We start from the raw sequence: 18,476 nt of genomic DNA on the forward strand, positions 1-18,476 counted from the left end.
TCATTTAGAATATAACATTGGATTGAAAATTTAAGTAAATGAATAAATACAATCTCTTTTTGAGAAAATAAAAGCGGAGCCCGACTTTAGTCAGCCCTATCGCACTACCTAAAATGTTGGTAGCCATTTCTTGGCACCGTGACAAGCATTTATCAATACAAAACATGAAGTAAATATTTTCTCTGTGTCATAATAAAAGCAAGATTCGAGAACAGAATCCAGACTATTCCAGAAACATTCGTTTTATATAAAACGACGATTTAGTAGAGAAAATTCTTCAGTTACCGTTCGACTAAATCAACAACAACGTTATAGAGTAATAATAAAATATTGCCAAAAGTAAAAACATCGCAAAAAGTATAAAAAAATAGAGAAAAGTGTTTCATTAGGCATTGTGGATTAATATTACAAAAGGTAATTATTTTTAAGATGGTTTAATTAGTGGAAATATGGGCTAATAATGTATTAATTAGACGCAATATGTTAATTGAGTTAAAAGTGCTAACGAGGGGACTTACCCGTGTTACAAAATATTACGACATAATACGCAATTATAGAGAAACAAATATTATCAAAATTGTTAATAAACCACAATTAATTGGTCTAAATGATATAAAATGCCAATATCAATTTATACATTATAAAAACAAAATGTCAAAAAAAAAAAAACAATGAACTGCAAAATATTTATACACCATTGCAACACTTTTATAACCACTTTTTTCTAAATCTTTTCCTTAAATGTATAAGCTAAGTAAGTAGAATAGTAAATGTATAAGCTAAGTAATTAAATATATCAATTTAATAACCAACTTCTTCTATCTAGTAAACATGGAAATCGGCAACGTGGCCTTCAAAGCATTCCTTTACACAGATAAAAATTCTGAAAACCATGAAGAAGTAAGGTGGTTTCACGTGGACCAAAATGCTGTGGTGTCTTTGGATTTGGTTAAACAGAAATTGGTGTCAACATTCCCACGCTTGGTAGACCGAGAATTCAAATTATACTGGAAAGGTAATAATGAAAACATAAAAGACTTTACATTGGTAATCTAATTTTGTTCTTTTTTTACCAGATTGCGATAATGACTTGGTTCTCATATCAACCGACACCGAATTGCTAATCGCTTTAACCAACATCACTACTGAACCCAGACGTCTCTACATTTATCTGGAACCAACTCAAAACAACCCCTCAAACCCCTCAAACCCCAACAACAATGTTCATCATGTCGGTGTGGTTTGTGATGGTTGCGGAGGAGAGAAATCTATGGATATAGATACAAGTGTGTAGAATGCCCTGATTTTGATCTATGCTCCCGTTGTGAATCCAATGGGGTGCACTCTGAACACTGTTTTCTGAGACTGACTGACTTTACAGCGGTAAGAGCGAGATTGTATTATAATTGTGATGAAGGTGTGTAAATGTTTAATATAAAGGGTTTATTACAGACACGGCGCTTGAGAAAATGTCTTTCAGCCAGCAGAAAGATGTTCAGGCATTGTGATCGTGAGGCAGGCAAACATGGAAAACGCCATGGAGGACATCCAAGGTAAGAAAATATAAAAAAAATTAACATTGCTTTAAATAGGAAGTGAAACTTCATTGAAATAGAAAGAAATAGTATAATCAAGTTTGATTTATAGAAAGTTTTCTACAAAATTTGTACCTGAGATAGTTATAGTTAGATCATTAAATTTTTCAAATAATTTGCAATATTTTTAAATAATATACAATTTTTCATCAGGCACCCCATAACATTTTTAAACAATTTGCAACATTTTCAGACCATTTACAACATTTTCAGACACTTTAAAACATTTTCAGACACTTTAAAACATTTTCAGACACTTTAAAACATTTTCAGACACTTTAAAACATTTTCAGAGAATTTAAAACATTTTCAGAGAATTTAAAACATTTTCAGAGAATTTAAAACATTTACAGAGAATTTACAATATTTTCAGACCATTTGCAACATTTTCAGAGAATTCACAACATTTTCAAACCATTTTCAACATTTTCAGACACTCTGCAACATTTTCAGAGAAGTTACAATATTTACAGAGAACTTACAACATTTTCAGAAAATTTACAACATTTTCAGAGAATTTACAACATTTTCAAACTATTTACATTTTCAGAGAATTTACAACATTTTTAGAGAACATTTTCAAGCCACTTACAACATTTTCAGACCATTTACAACATTTTTAAAAGATTTACAACATTTTTAAAAGATTTACAACATTTTCAGACCATTTACAACATTTACAGAGAACTTACAACATTTTCAGACCATTCACAACATTTTTAGACAATTTACAACATTTTCAAACCGTTTACTACATTTTTAGATAATGTACAACATTTTCAAAGAATTTACAACATTTTCAAAGAATTTACAACATTTTCAAAGAATTTACAACATTTTCACACAATTTTCAACATTTTCAGAGAATTTACAATATTTACAACGTTTTCATACATTTTACAACATTTTCAAAGCATTTACAAAATAATTAGACCATTTACAAGATTTTCAGACGATCTAAAATATTATCTGAAAATTTACAACATTTTCAGACAATTTTCAAACCATTTACAACATTTTCAGAGAACTTACAACAATTTTAGACCATTTACAACATTTTCAGAGAATTTACAACATTTTTAGACCATTTACAATATTTTCAGACAGCCTACAACATTTTCAGACACGCAACAACATTTTCAGACACTCAACAACATTTTCAGAGAATTTACAACATTTTCAAAGAATTTACAACATTTTCAGAGAATTTACAACATTTTCAGACACTCTACAACATTTATAGAGAACTTACAACATTTTCAGACACTCTACAATATATTCAGAGAATTTACAACATTTTCAGACCATTTGCATTATTTTCAAAGAATATACAACATTTTCAAAGAATTTACAACATTTTCAGACACTCTACAACATTTATAGAGAACTTACAACATTTTCAGACACTCTACAATATATTCAGAGAATTTACAAAATAATTAGACCATTTACAAGATTTTCAGACGATCTAAAGTATTTTCTGAAAATTTACAACATTTTCAGACAATTTTCAAACCATTTACAACATTTTCAGAGAATTTACAACAATTTTAGACCATTTACAATATTTTCAGACAGCCTACAACATTTTCAGACACTCAACAACATTTTCAGACACTTTACAACATTTTCAGACCATCTACATCATTTTCAGAGAATTTACAACATTTTCAAAGAATTTACAACATTTTCAAACCATTTACAATATTTTCAGATACTTTACAACATTTTCAGACACTTTACAACATTTTCAGACACTTTACAACATATTCAGACACTTTACAACATTTTCAGACACTTTACAACAGTTTCAGAGAATTTACAACATTTTCAAACCATTTACAACATTTTCAGAGAATTTACAACATTTTTAGAGAATTTACAACATTTTCAGAACATTTTCAAACCATTTACAACATTTTTAGAGAATTTACATTTTCAGAGAATTTACAACATTTTCAGAACATTTACAACATTTTCAGAGAACTTACAACATTTCAAACCATTTACAACATTTTCAGACCATTTATAACATTTTTAGACAATCTACAATATTTTCAGAGGATTTACAACATTTTCAGACACTCTACAAGATTTTCAGACACTCTACAACATTTTGAAAGGATTTACAACATTTTCACACAACCTACAACATTTTCAGACCATTACAACACTTTCAGACAATCATCCCTCTTACTCTTTATTTCCCTCACAGAACTATTAAAAAACCCTTAACTCAACTTGTTGAAAGTCGCTTTAGAAGTTTCCCTAAATAAATGCATAATAAAAACTTCCATCAACCATTAACACATTTATTTCTTCCATCAGACACGGATGGTACGAGCTACTTTCCCAGTTTGTTGCTGACATAAATTCGCCCGAGGAAGAAACAAATAAAGACAATGAAAAAGCAGAAAGTAACGCCCAGAAGGAGGCTCCAAAGGTCCAGGTAATAAATTGATTACTAAAATATATATTCATGTGTGAATCCAAATTGATATTAATATGTTTGTATAATTATTTTCAGCAAATGTCCCTTTATGGCCCCAAAAAGCTCAGGTGACTCCGGTAATAAGGAAAGTGATTGTCATGTTAGTTATTTGAGGAATATTGGTCAAACTATCGCTAGCTTGTTAGATCCTTTAGGTATGTAATAATAAAAGTTTGATATTAATTTTTATGTAGTCATGAATTTGTATATATTTATTTGTATATTTTATTTTTATTGTTAATAAATATAGCTTTGTTGATATCTTGTGTTTAATATTATACTTTACTAATTAATTTGGTAAGATTAGCTTTGTTACAAGACAATTTTGAGGTTATATTTTATGTTTTATCAACTATCTATTTCATTTAGGAATTGATGTTGATGTGGAAGTACGCTCCAAGGACAAACCCAATGATAAAATGGAAACAGAAAATCAAACAAAGGACAACGAACCAAAACCATCAACCAGCAAAACTGACTCTACTCCTAAACCAGCAGAAACCAACAATACCAACAGAGCTGTCCTGTATTTCCACCAGACTACGTTCCAATTTACATGGACACAAATGTGCACACACCAATTGTCAGTGCTTTTGTCAACGGACAACCTGTTAATGGACAACCGACTGCAGAAGGAGCACCTGCTAATGGTGAACCACAAGTGAAAGTGGGAATGAGCGCTTTTGTTAATGGAGTTCCAGTGTTTTCTACATCCCCAAACAGTGAACCTCAAGCGACAACTGCACCGTCTGCACCAGAAAATACTAAAGACAAAAAAAATGAACCCGAAGGTGGTTGGACTCTGATTGATGATGCATCATCAACTTCAAGCGAAGATAATTCCACAGCAAGTAAAAAACAAACTACTGGTGGCGAGGGTGACTCTGCTAAGAAAGATGAAACAACTAAACCAGCACAACAGGCTGAAAATAATCAGCAATCTCAATCAGGATACGCTGGAATTTATCCAAACATGGGTCCCATCTATGGTTTCCCACCAATGTCTTCACAGTTTATGAATCAGGGTCAGAATATGCCGGGTGCAGGTTACCCTGCATTTATGCCAAACATGCCACAGTTCTATCCTGGAATGAACAATTACCCGCAGATGGGTCAAAACTATACAGCACAAGCCCCAAACCCTGGTTTTAATTTTGACAACATGGCCAGGGAGCTACAAAGACACTTGCAAACACAGTTTGCTGGTGCCAGTAAGTAAAAGATAAATAATATGAAAAAGATCTCTTGAATTTACTTATTTGTGGTATATTTTTAGTGAATGCAGCTTCTAACGTGGCAAACAACATAAACAATTCAAGACCTTCTTCTGTAAACAGTGAAGCAAATGGAAGTCAAAATAATGATCTAACGCCACTGGGGGTGCTTCCAAACAAGTGTAAAACATTCACACACAAATTGGCTGCTGATTCCAGAAAATAATTAATAATTTAGAAGTAGGAGAATGAATTACTTTAGTTTTAAGTTTTATATATATTTTGTGATCCTATTTGGTAAATATATTCACACTATGCATAATCCTTTATAAATATCAATATTTAGTTAATATATTGTCATAAATCACAATATGAAATGGTATATTATAGAGAAATATGTTTTATTTTAAGGAAAAGGAGACTTCAATATTATTTTTTAGACTTAAGACACAAATGTATGTGATTTCAGAGTTACTGGTTTAATTGAGTGATTCAAGTTGGTTGTTGCACTTAAGAAATTTAAAATAATATAGAAAAGTTTATTATATGATAATCAAGTTGATGTATTATGGATATAATATTAATAAAGTATTAAAAATAATTGTGTTTAATTATAAAAATATGCTGTTTAATAGAGAAATATGAGCTTCAAATGAGAAATTCAATAAGTAATGAGAAACTGAAATGTTTTCTTAGAAAATTTAAAAGATGATGATTGATGGATAGATATCTTTGAATATTTGAATATTGAGTACGGAACTGTTCCATCTTTATAACATCTACAAAGAACATAATAGTGATTAGAAAATAAAACTAATATAATGCAAAATATATAAACAAATGGAAATAAGATATAGTATGTTATATAAATGAAGAAAAGTTAAACATGAATCATGTAAAAGCTTGTGATCTGATCTTATATCAACACTATTAGAAGAGTTCATAAACATAAAACAATTTTCTGTAAATAATCTCATAAAACAGCTTACTGTAAATAATCTCTTAAAAGTTTCGATTTTCATATTTGAATTATAACCATATTCTCATAATGACAGTTGAAGAATACATCCTACCAACTTCAGTTATAATGCTCGGTGTTGACAGTTCATACATAGCGCGCGCGAAACTTGAATATTAAATTTTATTGTAAGAATGTTGTCCAATCTTATTCTGTATATTATAATCCATTTATTTATATACTTTATATCACCTTTTTATATATCTTCCACTCAAGATTCTATTCTTGACAAAAGTCAAGAAGATGGAACAAAGATAGTACCAAAATTTTGATAACAAATAGTATTTTTTTGAAAAACATTTCAGTTTTTTTTCTCACAATTAGATTCTTTGTTTGAAACTCAACACAATATACACAAATCCAAGACTCACTAACATATATTTATATATACAGTAATATTCCCCTTAACAATGCTTCGGTTTAAAGCTCCTTTTTTCCAGATCATATGAAATTGTTACATAAACAGTGACATTTTGCAAAACAAATTGACTTAAATGTGATACATGTGGAAGACGTTAAAGATATCGTTAAAAAAACAACAGATAGTCTTTCTATCAATGAAAAAGCCCCGAACCCTGGGTTTAACTTTGACAACATGGCCAGGGAGCTACAAAGACACTTGCAAACACAGTTTACTGGCGCCAGTAAGTAAAAGATAAAACAATAAATGAGCAAGAACAAAATGACAATACTGATAGTAGTGATTTTGTCCCTCAAAAAAGCAAAAGAAACTTCAATGGTCAATGGTAAATAAATCTTTGACCACTATGACTGAATTTATGGATCAAATGTTAAAAATGATTCAAATTGTAATAAATAATTTAATAACAACTTTAAAAGAATGCAGAAGAGAAAAACGAACTATCTTTGACCTTTTTCATACAGAAAAGAAAAAATGGACATGCAGAGTAATCTGATTGAATTACAATTCAATTTATTCTTATTAAAATTATTTGCTTCATTTTTGTGGTAAATAAATGTTTGATTTGGTAATAACTATATTAATTTTTATTAAAAATTAACACAGTTGTTAAATTCAATGCATAGGCATTTTTTATCAATTTTCCTACATGTTTACTCTTGAGTAAATGTAACCCCCACATAAAGCCCTGTATTCCTGTATGCGATACTAAAAGTAATTTTTAAGACAAACATGTCTCCGCCTCTCCCACATATAAATTTCAATCAGAACAAATAAATTGCATATTCTTTAAAACTTATACTTTACTTAATAAATGCAAAGGCATCCACTTACCTTAACAAACTAATACAGAATCTTAGAAATACTATATGTAAATTTATATAAAACATTGAAGTTTTAAACAGTCATAGTCCTTTCATCATCAGCAAGTCGTCATTCCTATTGGAAATGTTATTTCCCAGATCATTGGCTTTTTCATTATACTAAAGTTAAAGCTTAAAAAGTAGGATAGTTAAAAAATATTGGCAATCATTTTTATAGAGTATCAGGGGTCTCTGAACTCATATCAAATCGTTTTGCATCCTCATCCTCTGAAGCTTGCTTCATATCTACAAAAAAAAATTAAAGTATAAAAGACACAGTAACAAGGTGATTATGCTAGTTTATTACCTGGGGACACTAAATTCGGCATAACAACTGGAACAGGGCTTACATTGCTTGATTTTTTATGTTCAAGAGGAGCCTCACTCATTTTTGCTCTCAACTGTTGTAAATTTTAATTAGTAACTGAAATTTAAATGGAAATAAATTTAAATCAGTGCTTACCTCACTGATTTCTTCTTCCAGTTTTTCATTTTTCTCTTTCTGTTCTTGAAGTGCTTGTTCAACAGCAGATTTTTCAACACGCAACACTTTTAAAACACCGGCTCTACTTTCATCAAGTCCTTTTATATTTTCAAGATTTGTTTCACAAGACTCTAATAAAGACTGCTGTGCTTTTCAGATCTACAATGATAAAATATAAGAAGAAGTTGATATTGTTATATTCATATTATATTGTGATAAAAATTGTTATTGTATTGAAGTTATTTGTAAAATATTGAATTTAAATCAAGTCTATCTTTCTATCTGTTATTAAACCTACGTTTCTAGTTCCTTTATCCTGTCATCTTTCTCATTTAGTTGGTCACTAAGTGAACGCAATTCTTTAGTAGCCTTTATTTGATTTGCATTCGATAAGCCTTCTGCAGCTTCCAGTCTACTTTCTGCAATGCTTCTTTCGCTATCACATAAACTTTTCTGTGATGAACTGAAAAAAATCATTACAACCATTAAAACATATCATAATAAAAAGAAATATGATATATGCAAATTTTGAGTTAGGTTAGTTTAACCAATACAATTTTTAATATGTAAATATCTTGAGTATTTTTTTAAGAAACACACTGAATATTTTTACATAATTAGATTATTATCTATATCATTTATATTTACCATTTTTTTAACTGATCGCCCATCTCCTCGAGCTCTTTAAGAATGTCATAATTTTGTGATGATAGTGTCCACCAGTTGCATGTTAATAAGACGCAAGCTACTAATAAACCCGCTACAAGGAATGGGGGGCATCTTCCTGAATTCACACGCATTGTATCGAAACCCATCTGGAAGAAATAATAATTAATAAATATAAATATGATAAAATAAATCTTTAAATAAATACAATTTTGAAGTTCTATCATTTTACTATCTTAAAAACAAAAATGGGGAAAGTTTAGAGCTTAATTAGCTAATTTATATTGATATATAGGATTTATATTAATATATAGGATGACTACGAATTATCTAATAAATATTTATTTAAATTGGATAAGTAAAATAAGATATTTTCTATGTATAATTTGACAACAAGTGATAATGTTAATTATAAAGCAAAGCATCATTTTATTCAATTACAAATGACCAGTAATTTATGTCTATTAACGGCTTTAACAGCCATCAAAGAATTTTTCTTATTAATTCCCAAAACCACGTATTATTTATTTGTTTACTCTACCTCAGTCAGATCTCTAAAGTTGCTTTATCATAACCAATTCTGTTTTTACGAAGGATTAATCGTATCTATTACAATATTTAAACGATTTAAGGATGCACAATTACAAAATTACTTGTTAAATTGTTAAACAATTATCATTGAACAATCTTTTGCAAAATATTTGACAGCGACAGCTTTGCATGTGGCATACATGGTGTTGCCAGATTAGGTCCTAGCAAAGACGTTGGTAGGCGTGGCTTAACGCAATGGGCGAAAAAAATACTTTAATTTTTAATTTAAATTGTTAAATATATTCTATTAAAGTGGATTATTTTAAAATTTGTCGTAAAAATTAATTAGAATGTCTTCTAATATAATATCTGGTTGATATAAAAAGAAAAAAATGGGTTTCTCTAATCATGAACAGTATAGTGTTTAATATAAATAATATCACTCATTATTGAACCATATTATATTATATGTATATACTATATATTTATAAATATGTGTTTAATAATTAAAATATCAATATTATTCGGTTTATTAAAGAATTGAACTAAATAGCACCTTTATACTTTCTTAAATTCAAATTTGGTGGGCGTTACTTAACGCAGTGGGTGTAGCCAATACAAAAACCTAATTTTACGGTTGGTTTTAAATTTTAAAATACCGTGAAAAATTCAATTGAAATTTAAATTATTTAGCAATTTATATGCTTTTTTAACACCCAAATCATCTGATAACTATATGTATGTATTTTAAATTAAATTGTGATTATTTTAATATATATAAAAATGCTAGTTCAATTCTGTAATAAAAATCCTTATATAATATGAATAGTTCAATCATTGAACATATATTTATAAATACTTGTTTAATATATAATTACAATATAATGTAATAAAGTTAATGATATTTTATTAATATTCTTAATATTTTATTAACCTTATTCCCAGTCGGTATCAGTTTCACTCTCAGTGTTTCTTTCTAACTTTGGAGGCGGTGGAATCATTGCTGATATTTTATCCATGACACTTCCATCACCTCGATCTTTACTCATAACATTAGGAGAGCTATCTGATTTACTGCCAGAGATTCCTTTACGTCTCATTGATAATTTAGCATGAAGATCTGCCATAAGATTACCAGGACCAGAAGTTGATGGTTTCTTTTCTACAAACTCCTGATAAAACATAATATATATTATTGATGTATACTATTGTATCAGATAAATTTTGTTCATCATATTACATACATCTTGTAATGGTTTAGCGGCCCTAAGTTTAGCCTTTCCTACGCCTCCAGCTTGTCTAATAGCAGCCATTAAATTTGCTCTACCGTCTGGACCGGATGATGCTTTTGTTTGAGGTGTACTGACTGGTTCTGGAAGCGTTGGTGGCAAGGGAGGTGGTGCTAACATCGGAGGCCTAATAATAAATATACCATAAAGTCCAGGATGTAAATGTTAATTAATATTAAAGTTATGTCATTAAATCCTTACGGTGGAGGTGGTACTGAAGGTACTGCAGGAATGGAAATATTTTGAGTATTTAGTTTTAACTCAGGTTGTTCATTAACATTTGATGTATTTTTATTGCATTTTTATCAGTTTCATCAATTCTCTTTGCTTTCTCTGCAGAAACATCTATAAATAGATGAATATAAAAAAATACTGAATAAAAATAAGAATGTACTCTCACATACCTGGCAATTTTATGTCTGGTGATTCAGATATGCTTTGTATACTTCTATTGTCGTCAACAGAACTACTGCTTTTAATTTCTGATAAATCTGGTAAATCTAGAATAGTATTACTTGGGCTATTAAGCAGAGATGGTGCTATAGCCGGCCCGGATTCAATAAAATCATAAGATATATCATCTGCTATACCTGGATGCAAAGATTTATATAAATTATTACTGAAAATTTATTTATTTATTTCAAAATGTACCTGGCAGATCTGGTAAGTCTATGGGTACATCTAATTGTGGCACCTCTCCAAAATTTGGAGAATAAAAATAAGCATCTGCATAATTTTTAATAGTATTAAATCTATTTGAAATGGAAATAGGTGCTTCTTCCATATCCATATTATTTGTACTATTTTTATCTAATCCATAAGCCTTGCTGTTGCTGCTAGAATTTAGAGGATCAAGAGAGACATATCGGTCATAAGGATTTTCTTTTGTATTGTACAAAAGCATAGACGTCACTGAATTTATGTTTGGTGGAATAAAACCAAGCCCTTCTTCAGGAATTTTCTTTGCCTCAGTCCTAAAAACAACATTGAATTTAGAATTAAGTAAACAATTGTACACCATCTTTTATTACTTTTTCTTTTCATTGGATTTAACGTGAAAGAAATGCAATCTTTCATTGAGCAGTTTTTCATCATATTCCAAAGGTTTTGAGATAATTGTTGCATCATGTTTGAATCTTAAGCTTTCATCTCTTTTAAAAGTGGCTTTTGGATATTTGTGGACGTGACTTGCTGGATATTTGGCACTTGAATACACAATTGTTGCCTTTTTGCTGCCAACGAGTTTATTAATTTTTTCATTGGCTTTATCTATGCGCTCCTTAAGAGCTGCTGTTCTTTGACAATTTTCATCTATTCTAGCATCTGGAAATGGAAATATAATATAAAAATCATAATAAAAATAAAATGCAGTCATTGGTAGTAGAGCTATATTAAATGATTACTTTGTGTTTAACTAAATTAGATGTGTATATTCAATTTATTAATAATAAAGGGCTTTGTTGAAATAATCTATAATGTTTACATATTATAAAACTTACCTATTTTGTTAAACACATCATTAACCGTATTTGTCAAATATTCCAAAGAATTTGCAATTTGTAAAATTGTTGTTTCAACTGGCAAGTCGGAATGAATTATTGGCACGTTGTAAATGTCCTGCATTTTCATGTATTAACTAAAAAGATGACCAATTCTTTATTATGCACAATCACTAACTAAAATTCATGTTTATTTACAATATTTAATTTTTTCCACTGACATATTTGACGTACGTCATGATTAACCTTAAATGGCTGACAGTTTGAGCCATACAATATGAGAATAATATCTAGACTAAATAAAATTATATATTAATCACTTATTGATTGAAATGTAATAAAAATAAACCAAGTATAAGAAATAAAAATAAATTAAACAAATAGTGATAAATGCCTGTGAGATTCTTCATATTTAAATTTTATATTTGAAATTCGCGCTCTTTGTGATGGTGGCAGCCATGTTTCTTGACAGTTTAAATATTTTAAACGAATCGATATAAACTTTAAAAATAAATCCATGAGTAGTAGTAGTTTACGGATTTTCAAACAGTATACATACTTAGTTATAGAATATTTAATATAATACAAGTAGAGCGAATTTCAAAGTTCCAGTGGCAAATTGCTAGTAGTAAGAGCTATATTACCCTATGGGAAGTGAATAATTGAAACACATACTATAATATAATAAATCTTGCATGATATATTCGTCAATGACTGAAAATAATTTATTTTTATTAATAACTATTAAGTATTTATAAAATTTACCCCAAAAATAAATAATAAGAGCAAAAGTTCATCTGCTCCAATATCTGAATGGCACATTCTCCAAACTGTGGTGGGCCACATATTAATTGGTATGTTGGCTTTGGTCGATTGGACAAAATATCCATTAAACTGCTTTTACTAATTCTGCCGTGCTCTCCATTCCATTGTGTATGTGGCTCGGTTAATACAAAAGTCACACTAAACCGTGGATGCTTCTGTTGAAGTTCCAACAGTTTGTTTCTTATCAGTATGTCTTCTTCTTCCTTGTTATAGTAAACTAATAATATAGACTTTGTACCATAGCTTTTTCTATCTAGTAAGTAGATAATTAGGTTTAAAAAAGGTGTAATACCAGTTCCCCCAGCGAGGAATAAGAAGTCTGAATGTCCTTCCAAAGATGTTAAGTCAAAAGTTTGCACACTTGGTTTTATCAGTACTGGTAACGGAATAGTTACATCATATAATTTCGATGTCAATTCACCTTTAGGATATAGCTTAATCAAGAGTGAAAAAAGTGCATTTTTTGTAGGACTACTTGTGTATGAAATATTTATTGGTGTATAACATCGCTCGACAACGATACCTGGTTTATCAAATTTCATGATTACATGACCACCCAAGGGTAAATGTAACCCCGCAATATTATGATTTTCTAGGGTCATGATGTAGGTGTTTCGCCCTACCTTTTCCTGCTGGACAATAGTATAATTATCAAACTCCCCAAATTCTTGACTCACATCCACTTTTGATAATTTTCCAAAATTTTCCCACATACCCTCTTTCACTTTAAGACATTTCAGTTCAATCTTTCCAGTATGATGTGTGACAATAATGTTCATGGAAACTTTACTTCATACAAAGGATGTAAGGTGTACTTAAAGTACTCCTTGGCATATTGTAATGTGATTACCAAATCATTGCAAGAACTCATATTTGCACAAATGTATGGGTTTGAAAACTTGGCAGTATAAAAAACAAAGGTAATCCATGACTGAGTCTGCATCCAATCAAAGCGTGGTGATTGCTTTGTATTTTTAAAGTTCTGTGTACTTGAATTAGTAAGCGTTTCATCAAGTTTTTCTGTTGGATTAATATTTTTGTTTACTTTATTTGTTTCTTCTCCATATAATTTTTCATTTACACTTAAATTATTAGAAATATTTTGACTTAGTTTTGGCTTGGGTAAGTAATCAACCTGAGGCAATCTTGGTCGCCTTAACATATTTTTACTGCTAAAATTTAATTCGTCTAGGGGAGATGGTATATCTGAAACCAAGGGTCCAAAAACACACTTCTGCAGTATTGTCTGATAATTACCCAAGCATGAGCAGCGTCAAAAAGTGCAGTAGCATCTTTACCTGCACCTCGCATTAATTCTTCATGTCCTCCTGGATGAAAACTTAAATACCTCGTTACATTAAAAACTTGACCCCTAATTGCCAGCCAAAGATCATCTGCAGATGCATGTTTGCAAAGTTCTGCTTTATTTACTCGAATGATTTTACCTTTGGTTCCAGATAAGTCAATTCCAGAATTTCCTAACCGTATCCAATCCATTAGAGAGTGTCCAGGAGCCAAGGCTGTTTTGTTTCGGGGATTGCCAGTGGCAGAAGAGCTTGATAAAAGAGCCCTCGGAGTCTTCTTGTCATTTTCAAGCTTTGAGTTCGTATTATCTGAATCCGATGATTGCGTTTTACGATCACGAATATCATTCGTGGGGCGCATCTTGAAATGCCGATAGTTGAATAACAAAGTTATTCCCCAATAATTTACATATATACAAAATAATAAAAGTTTTCTTGCATTTTAACTAGTTTATCACCAGATACAAAGCGAACCTGCAAGCATTTAATGAAAGTTTCTAACCCTAAACAATACTTTATTATTAAACATTTACTTTTTTACTTACACTTTTCATTTTTCTGGCGTTTACGTTCAGAGAGCTAACGAAAGCTTCTTACGTCATGATGCTGTCCAAGGTTCATATAAAATAATGAAATATTATAAATGGAAATTAAACAAATAATGACAAATGTCAGTGAGATTCACCATAATTAGATTTTATATTTGAAATGCGCGCTCGTCGAGACGGCCATCTTTCTTGACAGTTTAATAAAAGCGCGAATTTCAAATATAAAATCTAATTATGATGAAAATCACTTGCATTCTTCATTATTTCTTCAACTCATTATATATATATATATAATATATATATATATATATAATGAATATATTTCAATTATTTAATTTCCCTTATTACTAATTACTACTTCCATTAAAATAAAACAATTCCATGTAATTAGGTAACAAATTTATTTTTGAAATTTATAGTATTTTTTATTCAATCTTATGTTCAGCTCTCCTGTCCATTATAACAAAGAAAAAAAAAAGAAAACTTGAGACGCCTGCAGTGATCGGCTCAATAGAATATTATACATGATTAATGATTTTTTTTTGTTTAGTTTATCTCCTCATATATACAAGCATGTCTACATATTCATACATTTACATATACAAATAAAATAATTATAAATAAATACAATAATAATAGATACATGTTTATATGTTTAAGAATCATAATGTGTAAGTACATCAAATTGCATATAAACATATATCCATGTACATATATATGCAAATGTAAATATATATATATTTTCATACACTCATTCGTACAATTTCAATTATTCACAAGATGGAAACCCTTAAGAGCAGTTTAATCGATGAGGTCCTTTTTCTTAGGTGAATTGTCTAAGTAGATTTTCAGGGCTCGCTCTCTCTTGGCGAATGTGTTGATGTTTAAGCTAGATTGTCTTCCAAATCGGTGGGCCTCTTTTGCCATTATCTCACGTTCTCTTCGGCAGTCGCAGTCAATTCTTTCAGTTCTTCATTCTGTCCCTTAATAGATATAAAAAATATAATATCAAGAAATATAATAACAAGAGTTCTTTGAAAATTTGGGAATAGTTGCCAAAGAATAATATATAAATATATTATTCTATTAATTTATTACCTGTAATAGAAAACACTGCCATCTTCGTAAACGTGAAGAGGGAAAGAATCCAATGTATTGGCTTGCGGATTCCATTCTTGGTCGTTGTGTATTGTCAGTACAGATGTTTCACAAGGGAAATTGTTTGGTGCCTATTTAATAAACAAAATAAATAATAATCTCTTATTTTTTAAATTAAATCTTTATGTGACAACACAAACCTTTGCAATTTCAATGTCTTCAACTGCTATTCCAGATAAATGATGTAACTTTTCTTTTAATTCATCTATTGTCAGACCTAAAAAGAAAAAAAATATATACTAAGAGTGGATAGTCAAAATAGGCCAAAGAAATAAAATATTGAAATAAAAAAATATATATTTAGGAAGAAATAACATGAAATTACCAAGAAAGTTGTACAATGCAGTTGAAATACAAAAGTCCGAAATTCAAACACAAATTATTCAAAATTTTAGTATCAAAGTGTATGTAACAGTTTTTACTAGATTTTAATAAATTTTATCTAGTTTTTACTAATGTAAATAAATTATAATGTCCGGAATGAAAAAAGTTATTTGAGAAAATGTAAAAAAGTGGCCCAAAACCATATATTGCATGTTATAGAAATACTAAAGTCCGCATTTCAACTACGAATTATTCAAAATTTCAATTAGAAAGTGTATGAAACTATTTTACTAGATTTTTGTAAATTTTATCTAGTTTTTATTAATGTAAATAAATTATAATGTCCCAAGTAAAAATTAAAAGTTATATGAATAAATGTAAAACTAGCTGTAAGTGGAATTCTGTCTTGAGGCAATTATGGCATCATGCCTTAAGGCAAATTGCTGGAACTTCCCGTACCGTAACGAAATGGAATACTAAATGTTTCTGAAATATTTTCGATATACAAAAAACTAAAAAAAAAAAAAAAAAATGACAAATTTTTTTTTTAAAATCAATTATTTTGTTAAGACAAGCAGAAAGTTCTTTGAATCATTTAAATCGGACGCTTAGTTCTCTCAAAAACTGCCATTATTTACATATTTAGCTCCGTATCTTCGAAATGGTTGGGCCTGCCTTCGCCAAAAACTAATAAATACTTCTCCCAGTCATTACTAATTGAATGTTTTTTAGATCATTCAAATCGGATACTCCGTTCTCTCAAAAATTCGATTTCTATTTTTTGCAATCTTTGCTCCGTATCTCCGAAACGGCTGGACCTGCCTTTGCCAAAAACTAATCAGCTCTTTTCCATATCAATAAGAATCGAATGTTTTTTGAACCATTCAAATCGGTTGATCCGTGCGCCCTAAAACGTGACTGGAAATTTGTATCCATACATACATACACACACATCCATTTTTTCTGAGGTATGCCAAAACGTTCAGAAACCTTCAAAACGTCGAGAAATGTAAAAATTTTCAATTCCGATTTTCGGCCCATTACAATAACTGACCCTAAGGGAAGTTAAAAAATGTCCCAAATCCATATATTGCAAATTGTCAAAACACTAAAGTCTGCATTTCAACCACGAATTATGCAAAATTTCTATATACAAGTGTACACAATAGTTTTTACTAAATTTTAGTAAATTTTATCTAGTTTTTACTAATGTATAAAAATTATAATGCCCAGAATGAAAATTAAAAGTTATTTGAAGAAATGTAAAAAAAATGTCCTATATTCACATATTGCTAATTATCAAGATATTAAGTATACTAAATACTAAAATAAACGTGGAAAAATTAAATCAATTGAATCTAAACAAAACTATTAACTCTTTTAACCGATTTTAAAGTTAGTAACAATCAAACAGTTAAAAATACCCTATATCAGGTATTTTTACCTGCCACATTCAAAAAGTGTTAATAATTATTAAAATTCTTCAACAGTATCACTTAATATTAAAAATAGCTTTTAAATTTAACGAGATCCATAATATTGCAACAAAAGTGTTAAAAAAACTATTTCATCTACTATTCAACTACAATTACTATTCAATTTCTTACCATCAAGCACGACTTCTTGAAAATCGTCCAATTTCAATTCAGAAGGCCTCCATCTCTTGACAAACAGCACCAGTTGATCCGGATTAGTTTTGATTTCAAACGAATGAGGTGTTGCGTTATTTTCTACACAATTAGACGATTGTGCATTTCCATGTAAGGGCAACAGGTCCTGAATGAATATTTCCCAATTAGAATACAGTGAAATGTCATCCATAAAATTCATTGAATCCAGATAAATTTTGGCGGGGTTCTTCCAATTCTTCTTTCTCACACGCCATCTAGGTAAAAGACACATGAGAATTGTAAATGGTAGTAAATAAAAAATATTATGAGTATAAATACATACCTATCGTAAGGTGGTTCTAACTCAGGATGCCTTTGGAATAGTTCGGCTTTAAATTGAGCCACAGTGTATCGTGTGATAAGATCCATTCGCACAATACTGAAAGGTTCACTGGAGTCTTTCTCTTGTAGTAAATAGATCTTGCCTCGGTATTCACTGGACGTAAAGTTCTGCCCAACTTTATGATAAATACTCTTCATCACTGTAAAAAATATGTATTTGTCTTTGTTATAATGTATAAATATACGCCTACAAAACGTTTTCTAACTAAAACATAGAATCAATTTGAGCTTTAT

General features: G+C 29.8%; 6 protein-coding genes across 6 annotated transcripts; 1 reads left to right on the plus strand and 5 right to left on the minus strand.

The window, feature by feature from the left end:
• Window positions 1-280: 280 nt before the first annotated feature.
• Window positions 281-4,885, plus strand: LOC113367930 (sequestosome-1-like). The gene is given in 8 exon segments (XM_026609502.1): window positions 281-414; window positions 827-1,015; window positions 1,077-1,261; window positions 1,264-1,383; window positions 1,453-1,553; window positions 3,924-4,038; window positions 4,121-4,241; window positions 4,456-4,885. Coding segments are annotated over 7 exon segments (1,122 nt in total). The 5' UTR covers window positions 281-414; window positions 827-831; the 3' UTR covers window positions 4,752-4,885.
• A 2,889-nt stretch (window positions 4,886-7,774) lies between these two features.
• On the minus strand, window positions 7,775-9,236 carry LOC113367852 (Golgi membrane protein 1-like). The gene is made up of 7 exons (XM_026609428.1): window positions 9,201-9,236; window positions 8,735-8,901; window positions 8,385-8,549; window positions 8,229-8,245; window positions 8,066-8,184; window positions 7,910-8,003; window positions 7,775-7,848 (listed from the first exon to the last, which is right to left on the minus strand). Exons 1-7 carry the CDS (start codon window positions 9,234-9,236, stop codon window positions 7,775-7,777), a joined length of 672 nt encoding a protein of 223 aa, XP_026465213.1.
• Window positions 8,785-12,302, minus strand: LOC113367853 (WASH complex subunit 1-like). The gene is made up of 9 exons (XM_026609429.1): window positions 12,072-12,302; window positions 11,604-11,895; window positions 11,224-11,546; window positions 10,977-11,162; window positions 10,831-10,917; window positions 10,774-10,795; window positions 10,528-10,699; window positions 10,218-10,455; window positions 8,785-8,901 (listed from the first exon to the last, which is right to left on the minus strand). Exons 1-8 carry the CDS (start codon window positions 12,199-12,201, stop codon window positions 10,219-10,221), a joined length of 1,449 nt encoding a protein of 482 aa, XP_026465214.1. The 5' UTR covers window positions 12,202-12,302; the 3' UTR covers window positions 8,785-8,901; window position 10,218.
• A 530-nt stretch (window positions 12,303-12,832) lies between these two features.
• LOC113367854 (cytochrome b5 reductase 4-like) lies at window positions 12,833-13,609 on the minus strand. The gene has a single exon (XM_026609430.1). It carries the CDS (start codon window positions 13,607-13,609, stop codon window positions 12,833-12,835), a length of 777 nt encoding a protein of 258 aa, XP_026465215.1.
• Window positions 13,525-14,879, minus strand: LOC113367931 (cytochrome b5 reductase 4-like). The gene is given in 3 exon segments (XM_026609503.1): window positions 13,525-14,153; window positions 14,156-14,674; window positions 14,746-14,879. Coding segments are annotated over 2 exon segments (888 nt in total). The 5' UTR covers window positions 14,562-14,674; window positions 14,746-14,879; the 3' UTR covers window positions 13,525-13,671.
• A 670-nt stretch (window positions 14,880-15,549) lies between these two features.
• Window positions 15,550-18,380, minus strand: LOC113367855 (ubiquitin carboxyl-terminal hydrolase 47-like). Its single transcript, XM_026609433.1, has 5 exons — window positions 18,184-18,380; window positions 17,838-18,115; window positions 16,047-16,123; window positions 15,847-15,977; window positions 15,550-15,718 (listed from the first exon to the last, which is right to left on the minus strand). Exons 1-5 carry the CDS (start codon window positions 18,378-18,380, stop codon window positions 15,550-15,552), a joined length of 852 nt encoding a protein of 283 aa, XP_026465218.1.
• Between the last annotated feature and the right edge of the window lie 96 nt (window positions 18,381-18,476).

This window comes from Ctenocephalides felis, unplaced genomic scaffold, assembly GCF_003426905.1.
Source record: "Ctenocephalides felis isolate EL2017-DRISC unplaced genomic scaffold, ASM342690v1 CF-g0.4_SCAFFOLD_01170, whole genome shotgun sequence".
NCBI classification, from domain to species: domain Eukaryota; kingdom Metazoa; phylum Arthropoda; class Insecta; order Siphonaptera; family Pulicidae; genus Ctenocephalides; species Ctenocephalides felis.